We start from the raw sequence: 9,884 nt of genomic DNA on the forward strand, positions 1-9,884 counted from the left end.
AATCACATCGATCAATTGTGTTTAATCAATTAATGACATCATTTGTTTATTCAGTAAGAATTTATTAAAGTCATATATACACTAGGCACCACAGGGAGATGTATAAAGATGTTGTCGTCAGAGATTGTAAGAAGAACAAGACAATACAGGACACGTACTTTATAGTATTGTTTTACGGTAGTCACCTAGAGTCAAATACAAGAAGTGCAGGAAATCTGTTCACATGCTAAAGACCTAGAAATCCAGTTAAGGGATTGGATCCCATGGCAATAACTGTCGGTGTCAGTCCCGGCCGGCAGGAAAGGCACACGACAAGAGTTGTTGGCGGACAACCTTTCCGTTTATTCTCTCTCTCCGTACAGCCTGCTCCGGGATCCCCGATCCCGCCCGAGGGAAGCCTCCTCTGGTCCGCCCTCCGCGGCTCCTTGCGTGCTTCTCTCTGCGCTTCTTCTCTCTTACTCTATTCTCTCCTATATCTCCTTCCTATTCTGCCTCTCCCCAAGGGTGGCACCAGTATATATACGGATACAGTGTCCAATCATATTAAAGTAGGCAAGGCAAGCTGATTGGCTAACGGCAGTTGTTGCTGGGCGGACTGTCTTACAGGGTGTGTTGTTTACTAAGCAGGAAGCAGGATATAAGCGCCATCTTGGCACACTCGATGGGAGGGGTAATCTAGCTCAGGCTTCACTCTTTCCTACAGGCCTCATATCACCCGGCCAGGGCCCCCAACATCTCCCCCTTCTTTATTTATTAAGATAGAGTGGTCTGTGGGTCCATTTAAGGTGTCTAGGAGTGGGCCTACTTTGTAGGCCGAGGCATGAGAGAATGTAGAGGTCTATACCCTGCTGTGCATCACCTTGTTTTGTGCATATCCTTGGCCCAGGACCATGCTCAAGGTGAGTGGTTCATTTTTTTGCAGGGCCAGGCTTTTGTGAACCGAACCTGGATGCATATAGACATTCATTCCTGTCTTCCCCCCAACCTTTGAGGCGGATGGCAGTGCAGTACCCTTGGTCTCGCATCTCAATGCCATTAACTTTACTCCCGGAGGGACCCTCGGCCTTACAGGCCAAGTATATCGGAGTGGAGCCTGTCTTAGGTTGATCAGGAGAACTTCTCCCGTCTTACCCGTCATTGGCTTGTCCACTCAACTCTTAGAGCTGATGTTTGGGGGAGATACGAAGGGGTCCGCCGAGTGACACTGAGGAACTAAGTAATCACCATTGGAGTCGTGCCTTCCTGGCCTGAGCCCAGAAAGCACTAGGAGTGGAATCCCCTTGACTCTGGGCCAGCAATATCATCAGTGCCATATGTGTCTTTTGGGTCGTCCTTATCGACCGCAGGCACCTGAGGGTCACGAGAGCGACAACCATGAGAACAAGAATGATCCCATACACAAGAAGTGATGAGGGTTTGAAGAAAGAGCCTATCTGGCCTAGGACATCATCAAAAAAGGAGGCTGTAAGTATAGGTACTTCTATCTGATCTAGCTGCCGGATGGTCATATCTAGGCGCACGCTAGCATTCCAAAAGGAGGAATTGTAGGTGGTGAGAACATAATCCTGAAATTGCTTGTAGGCCGAACGGTTAACCTGAATGGGGGTAACGCATAACTGGGTGAATGCCCATCTGGCGTCACACAAATTGTTAGCCACCTCCCAAAGTCCTTGGACTTCTTGGGCAATCAGGTCGATCTGTTGCTGTAGTGCCATTATGGCGTTGTGCTGGAGGAGGTTAACTTCTTGCTGTTCCCTCAGCGCCAAGGAGGTGGTGTCTGTAAGATTGGCAAAGGCCTGCGCCGTCAGCGTGGACTGAGTCAGAGCAACGGCAGCCGTCACAGCCGTTGCAGTCAGAGTCACGAACAGTGCTGCCAAGGCCGCTGTGATCCCAAAATCCCTCTTATGCCTGAGCATGGGTAGCTGGTCCTGTTGGTAGACGGGATGAACCCAAACAGATTCGTTAAAGGGAACCCACATCAGTGGGGGTCGAAGAGCCAGCATAGCATACGGGAAAGACCCATTCCAGCAGTTCCCTGTAAAACAAGATTGGTTACTGCACTTGAAGGTGATGTCAACAGAGAACACCCATAAGTAGGGCGGTTTTACACATGCGGCCTCAGAGTTAAGGGTGACATTGGTGGTTCCATTAGAGGCAGAGGCGTTAATAGCAAGCACAGGTCTTAAGTCCATGCAGGCTCCCGTGGAGAGGCATAACCAATTTTCATTAAGGGGGAAGGGGAAACTTGTTGCCAAATTGTTGCTTATTTCCTTGTAGGGCTCCCACCAAGTCACAGCGCCATCAAAATATTGGTGTCGCTGTGACTCCCACCCAGTCACAGTGAGTATGTCTGTACTGCGTGGAAGAGAGAACCGGGACCACCAAGACATGTTTAGATAAGTAACTCCCACGCCATCGACAGTGCAGGGCTGCCACGAAAGTTGTGACAGATCCACCATCTGTCTTTTACGGCTTGGGGATACACGGTACGGGCATGTGGGAAAATCGGGACGAGTGTGCATGGCTGCTCGGGGTCTACAGGCTAGTTGGCTAGCGTGTTTACCCGAACATTCAGGCGGATACAGAAATGGGGCGGACAACTTTACCGTCAGGGAGGTGTCGTGCCATTTTATAAAAAAGGGCAGGAAGCCTATGCATGATCCCAGATGACATGAGGGGTAGCTAACAGTGGAAAAGATGACCACATCATTAGTGATGGGGAGGTCAAAACGTATGGGTTTGATGGTTAGCGGTATATCTGGTATGCAGGGCAATCTGGCGGAGCAGTTTTTTGCGTACAGCTTTGGGAGAGAGGGGGCTGTAGTAGAAATCATGGCCAGCGCTGGCGGATGGTGTATTGCCGCCCATACCAGGTCTGCTCCTATTTCAGTGGTGGTGGTGAGCATCAGAGCCAGGAGGAAAGGGGTTGCCGGGAGGCGGCGTGGCCTAGCCATTCTGGCTGCGCCGTACCCTAAAAGAGAACCAATTACTATAGAGAGCATAATCATTATTGTGCTCCAGAAGTCATACGGTATCGCTCGGTCGAGCAGCAGTATCCTGGTCGGACCGATCTTGACCGGGCTGTTCGTTGCCGTTGAGTTTTGGAGTGTCCCCTGCATTGCGCTCCGTTGGATTCGCTACGCGCGTCAGCCGTTCTGGAACCCACAATGGTTCTCTTCCTGGTTCCTGTGGGAAAACACAAACCGCACCTCGGTTCCAGCTGACTACTGGATCCGGGCCCATCCATTGTCCCGTCAGGACATCTTTCCATTTCACCCATCCCCTATTGCTAGGAGATGGATTACAATGTTCCATAGCCGGGGAGTGGTTGTTGTTGTTCAGGTTCAAAAAATTGTATGTGAATAGTGCCATGGAGAGCCGTGCCTTTGGGGGCAGGCCCTGGCTTACTCCCCCTTTTTGTTTTTGTAGAATTTCTTTAAGGCTTCTATGAGCCCTTTCAATGATTCCTTGACCTTGGGGATTGTATGGAATACCATGTTTTAATTGAACCCCCATTTTTTTGCAGAACTCATTAAAGGCTTTGCCTATATAGGCTGGTCCATTATCAGTTTTTAATATTTTTGGTTTGTCCCATGCGGCCCAGGCCGCCAAGCAATGGTTTATCACATTAGACACCTTTTCGCCTGTCTCCGCAGTCGCGAATATAATATGAGAACAGGTGTCCGTGGAGACATGGACATATTTAAGAGATCCAAATTCTGTCATGTGTGTGACATCCATTTGCCAAGTATCGCCAGGGATCAACCCCCTGGGGTTAACCCCCGTTGATACGGCAGGCGTGTATGTGGTGCATGAGCCGCACAGTCGCACGATGTCCCGCGCGTCAGCCCTGGAGATGTGGTACTGGTTGGCTAGCGTCCTGGCGTTGACATGGAATTTGTCATGGAACTGACGGGCTTGCTCTATTGGAGATAACATATTGAAAATCCACAACGGGCGAGTGGCCGCGTCAGCAGCCGCATTGCCCTGTACCATGGGCCCTGGTAGGCGTGTATGTGCTCTTATGTGAGTGATGTATATTTTGTTGTGTCTATTTATGAGCAATGTCTGGATAGACAGAAACAAATTAGTCACTTTGGAGGTTGGCTTAATTGGGCCTGCAGTCTCAAGGACCTGTATGGCATTGATCACATATTTTGAATCAGAGATAATATTAAGGGCTCCTGGGAACTTCTCGAGGACGGTTTGTACAATTTGTAACTCTACCACTTGTGGTTGATCTGGTTCAAATTGTATGCTGATCGGAGGCATACCTGAGACCACATAGGCCCCTATCCCGGTTTTTGACCCATCAGTATAGACCGTTGTTGCAGGAGTAAGGGGTGCAGGGGCGGTGATTTTTGGAAATATCACCGGATGTTGAGTAACAAACTGTAGTATAGGGTCCTTGGGGAACTGATTGTCTATCTCCCCAAGAAAAACACATCTCAGGATGGCCCAAGTATCTATGCAAGCAGTCAGGATTTTTATTTGAGAAGCGGTATAAGGCACCCGAATAGCGTGAGGCGTGGAGCCAAAATGCTGGATGGCTCTACCATGTGCCTCCAGAGCCAGGGAAGCAACTGTTTCCGGGTAATGTTCAATAATCTTGGCAGGTGAAACCTTAGGGTGCACCCACAGAAGTGGTCCTTTCTGCCAAATCACTGCCGTGGGCTGAGAACTGGTCTGCAACAAGCAGACCTCAAAAGGCTGTTCTGGGTCAATTCTCTGTAAAGTAGCTTTGCTTAGGGCCTCTTCTATCTTTTTTAGAGCAACTCTGGCTTCTGGGGTGAACTCTCTAGGGGAGGCAATATCCGGATCTCCTCTCAGGAGATCAAACAGGGGCTTTAAGTCCGAATTAGGGATGTGCAAGTAAGGTCTGATCCAATTTATATCTCCCAATAACTTTTGCATGTCATTTAGGGTTGTAAGATTATCTGTTCTGATGGTTACCTTCTGTGGAGAAATCGATGTAGGGGAGACTTTGGTACCCAAGTAGGTTACTATGTCTCCTCCCTGAATCTTGTCAGGGGCAATATGTAAATTGGCCTTTCTTAGGGCCTTGACCAGTTGGCCTAGCATATCCTCTAACCTATTTACATCTTTTGCACTGATCAGCAGATCATCCATGTAATGAATACACCTAACTCTGGGGAAGGCCTCGCGTAGGGGGGCCAGTAGAGAATCAAGGTAAATCTGACACATGGTGGGACTGTTGGCCATACCCTGGGGTAATGTGGCCCACTCGTACCTCTGATCAGGACTTTCTTGGTTAATGGTGGGTAGGGTAAAGGCGAATCTATGGGTGTCCTCTGGATGCAGGGGGATTGAGAAGAAACAGTCTCTAAGATCTATAACATAAACTGGCCAGGACTGAGGGATGGCCGAGAGAGCTGGCAGCCCCCTCTGGATCGCCCCCAGGGGTTGCATCTGCGCGTTGACTGCCCTTAGATCATGGAGCAGCCTCCACTTACCTGATTTCTTTCTAATAACAAAAACAGGGGTATTCCAAGGGGAGGTTGATGGCTTTATGTGCCCTGCCTGAAACTGGGTTTTGACTATCTCGGTTAATGCTAAAAGCTTCTCCCTGGGTAGGGGCCACTGAGGTACCCAAACCGGATTTTGGGATTTCCAAGTGATCTTAATTGGAGTGGGCAGGAGAGCTTTCTCAGTGGCCCCTAGGAAAAACCCAGCCCATGTCTATCTTTCCTTTTTTCTACAGACACGGGAGATGTCCGGCCCTGCAGGGCAGAGCCCAAGCCCTTGCCAGGGACATATCCCTGATTTCTAAGTATGCCTTTAGCTTGGGGAGAACAGGTGGATGTAAGAGTGACATCCATCTGAGTGAGGATGTCTCTTCCCCACAAGGATATCGGCAGCTGTAGAACAAAAGGTTGAAAATGTCCTTGGTGACCTTCCTCATCACACCAAGGCAGGGTCACGGCACTAACCTGGGGGGCAGCCACCATCCCCAACCCTTGGAGTGTGTTTTCAGCTGTATTGGTGGGCCAGCTAGAAGGCCAGTCTTTCTTGGAGACAATGGAGCGGTCTGCCCCTGTATCCAGGAGTCCTGTTATTTTTTTACCATTAACCCTGAGCGAGAGCATGGGTCTTTTATCAAGAGTCATATGAAGTCCTTCAAAAATTTCTCCAGAGGAGCCAAAACCCTGATCCCCTCTAACCCGTTGTCTAGACTGGAATCTCTCATGGAGACTGGGGAGCAATAAAAGTTGTGCTATCTTATCCCCCTCATTAATCACCATGGTCCCTACATGAGATTGTACCATAATCTTAATGTTTCCTGTGTAGTCTGAGTCTATAACTCCAGGGATCACGGTAAGGCCCCGGAGGGCTGTGGAGGACCGTCCAATCACTAAACCAACTGACTTTTCAGGTAGCGGTCCTTTGAAGGTGGTCCCGACCACCTGAACGCCCATATCGGATGTTAATAGGAGTCTGGAGGCGACACAGAGGTCCACGCCTGCTGACCCAGGGGTAGCCCTTGTGGGGGGCTGCCACCTTGTGCTGTCCTGTCTAGGGGGTGGGGGCCCATCCGTAGGGAGGGCCCCCTCTGGCCGTTTTTTGGCTCCGGAATCTCCCTGCCACTAATACGGTTTCCCTGGGCATCAAAAACTGATCTGCAATCTTTTGCTTTGTGAGAACCTTTACCGCACCTTTCGCAGGTCCCCGTTTGTTTGTCTGATTCCTGTCTTCTGGGTATAAATTCCCCCCGTCCAGTCTTGGGGCAGTTTTTTCTTATGTGGTTAGGATCCCCACACTGGAAGCATCCCCTGGGCTTACCAGGGTCATTAGCCTTCTGAGGCCTTGTCTGTCGTAAAGCGGCAGCTAAAAGGGCAGCCACGCCTGAGTTGGACAGTGGCCCTCCTATTTCTCTGCAAATCTTGATCCAAGCTTCTATGTCTTTACCCTTGTGAGGCGCTATGGCTGCCCTGCAGTCCTTGGTGCACTGCTCAAAGATCAACTGTTTAACAAGAGGAGCAGCAGCAATCGGATCTGAAAAGAGTCTATCGGCTGCCTCTTGCATTCTGGCCACAAAATCCACAAAAGGTTCTGCGTTGCCCTGAACAATTTTAGAGAGGCATTGTGAGGCCGCTCCTGTGTTGTTTACCTGCTTCCAGGCACGAATACCTATGTTGTGTATTTGTTCATATACACCTGGAGGGAATCTGGTTTGATCTTGGGCATATTGACCCTTACCCATAAGCATGTCCTCATTTTGTCCCCTATGGCCCCTAGCCGCATTTCTCTCGGCCTGCTCGGCAGCAAACTCAGTATACCAGGCGCGCCAGTCCAGAAAAGCCCCGGGGGCCAGGCAGGCTTTAGCCAACTGGGTCCAATCACTGGGTGTCAGGAAACCACCGGCGGACAGATTTTCCAACATTGTTATAGTGTAAGGAGCAGTAGGGCCAAACGTGGCAACCGCAGTTTTGAGCTCCTTAATTTGCTTAATCTCCAGTGGTTCCCAGTAATTGGGTCCCTGGCCTTGCGCCAGGTGTACCGGATAGAACCCACATTGTTCGTACTCATTTGCCCCATGGGGGATTTGTTCCATCTTAAATGTCCATCTACGAAAGTACTTTTCTTGGGACCTTGGTATTCTCTCACAAGATGGTGTCTCCCTGTGAGATGACTGTCTCTCCCTATCACAAAATGGCGCCTCTTTACAACATGGCCGACCAGCCTTTAGGGCACAAGATGGCGGGTCGCCAGGCAAGTAAGATGGCGGCTCTGCATGTGACAACGGTCCAGGCCACTCCCTCCATGGGGGTGGCAACGGAGGTGGGCCCCAGGCTGCCATCTCACCATAGGAACTGGCGTTTGGGACCCCCCAGGGTGGCGCGGAAGGCTCTATGACCTTCCGTTGGGGAGTGCTCAAGAGTTCTTTTCCCTTTTTTAGGTCTGTCTGCATCTTGACTAGATCTCTACGTAAAGCTGCGAAGGGATTAGGGGAGTCACTTACCTCATTGTCCTCGCCCTCCGAGGTATCTGAGTCTGAGGAATCCGAGGCAGGGGGCGCCTCTCTCTTGCCTCGCTCTCGCGAGCGCCCTCGCACGCTCCCTGCGACGGACCCCTCCCGGGAGGACTCCGAGCGGGCCCCCTCAAAAGCTCGGCGGGCCCGAGAGAGCCCGTCCGCGCTATCTTTAGCCCCGTTCCTCTCCCCTTTGAGGCAGGAATGAATCATCTCCCAGAGCGGCCGAACCGAAAGTGGAAGCCGGCACTCCGCTTCTGCTCGTTCTAAATCTTTACCCAATTTCTCCCAACAAGGCAGGGACAAATGTCCCGTCGGCAGGAACCAGGGTGCCGCCTCATCTATTTGTTGGAGGAATTCTGCAAGTGTCTTGGAACTTATTGATATGCCTGAAATCTTGAGCAGGTCTTTCACTGCTCTTACCAGTGACTTGGAACTCTTAGTGGGTAAGTTGCCCATGCCTGTCACTGAGAAGTTTGTTCTCACCGTGTGAGGCTAGTCTGCCACGTACACGTGAGCCTGAGGGGAGTCTAAAAAGCCCTGTAGGTGCGCGCCACCCAGAGCCCAGGTTTATCCCCTACTCACCTGTCCTGCAGTGCAGTACTGGAGCGTTGTCCGCCTCGTCTCGGGGGTGATCAGTTCCCCGTACGGGCCACCAATTGTCGGTGTCAGTCCCGGCCGGCAGGAAAGGCACACGACAAGAGTTGTTGGCGGACAACCTTTCCGTTTATTCTCTCTCTCCGTACAGCCTGCTCCGGGATCCCCGATCCCGCCCGAGGGAAGCCTCCTCTGGTCCGCCCTCCGCGGCTCCTTGCGTGCTTCTCTCTGCGCTTCTTCTCTCTTACTCTATTCTCTCCTATATCTCCTTCCTATTCTGCCTCTCCCCAAGGGTGGCACCAGTATATATACGGATACAGTGTCCAATCATATTAAAGTAGGCAAGGCAAGCTGATTGGCTAACGGCAGTTGTTGCTGGGCGGACTGTCTTACAGGGTGTGTTGTTTACTAAGCAGGAAGCAGGATATAAGCGCCATCTTGGCACACTCGATGGGAGGGGTAATCTAGCTCAGGCTTCACTCTTTCCTACAGGCCTCATATCACCCGGCCAGGGCCCCCAACAAATAACCTATGTAAATTCAGCTGAATACATACTTACAACCAATGACAATGCCTCCCATGGTTCAACTGGAGGTTTAGGGCTCATGACAATGACTTACGAAAGTCTGCTTCATGGATCTGTGCTAGGAAGGCCCAAAGGTCAGTGGTGGAAGCTAGAATGTCTATGCCAGCGGGGTAAAGGATCTGTGCCAGTAGGTTAAGTGTTCTACACTGCATCCAGGAAGTGACACTCAAAATAAGGGCCAGAAAGTACCACAGCCATCCTCAGTGACAGTGTTCCAAGTTTCTCCAATGGTAACAGCTGAGTTCATATCAGGGAAGCCAGCATGACAAGTTCCTCCAGGGGAACCAACAGCTCCAAATAGCAATGATGTTTAGGAGAACCTACAACAGTACTCTTCCTTTCAAGGTCTCCTTTGCATGCTGGTAATTTTCCTCAGGTGGGCCATCTACACTCAGCACCATGCTGATTCAGTTCAGCTGATGTTTAAGTTGACCACCAGTTTTTAATTCACCACAGATGTTGAGGACCACACCATATTGCTTTAAAGATGCCTATACAACATTTGAGAAACGGTTGATTGCATTTGGTGTTGATAATTGCTAACACTTACATGGACCTACTTATACTATGTGTTGTGTGTATATTTTCTCAAACAGCTATTATTATCATGAACCTGATTTTAGAGTGAGAAAACCAAAGCATTAAGAAGTTAAGTCATTTTCCCACAATACCATGGCGAAGTGGGACTGGGATTTGAAATCCTGGCAGTGA

General features: G+C 50.3%; 1 protein-coding gene across 1 annotated transcript; it reads right to left on the reverse strand.

Moving 5' to 3' along the window:
- Positions 1 to 318: 318 nt before the first annotated feature.
- On the reverse strand, positions 319 to 9,104 carry LOC134473889 (uncharacterized). The gene is made up of 2 exons (XM_063239680.1): positions 8,576 to 9,104; positions 319 to 3,186 (listed from the first exon to the last, which is right to left on the reverse strand). Exon 2 carries the CDS (start codon positions 3,117 to 3,119, stop codon positions 1,221 to 1,223), a length of 1,899 nt encoding a protein of 632 aa, XP_063095750.1. The 5' UTR covers positions 3,120 to 3,186; positions 8,576 to 9,104; the 3' UTR covers positions 319 to 1,220.
- Between the last annotated feature and the right edge of the window lie 780 nt (positions 9,105 to 9,884).

Source organism: Cavia porcellus, unplaced genomic scaffold, assembly GCF_034190915.1.
Source record: "Cavia porcellus strain 051 isolate PalLab524CR breed Dunkin Hartley unplaced genomic scaffold, mCavPor4.1 scaffold_2, whole genome shotgun sequence".
NCBI classification, from domain to species: domain Eukaryota; kingdom Metazoa; phylum Chordata; class Mammalia; order Rodentia; family Caviidae; genus Cavia; species Cavia porcellus.

Coding starts and splice junctions, on each gene's coding strand:
- LOC134473889 (XM_063239680.1), bottom strand. CDS start 3,119: ATGCAGGGGACACTCCAAAACTCAACGGCAACGAACAGCCCGGTCAAG.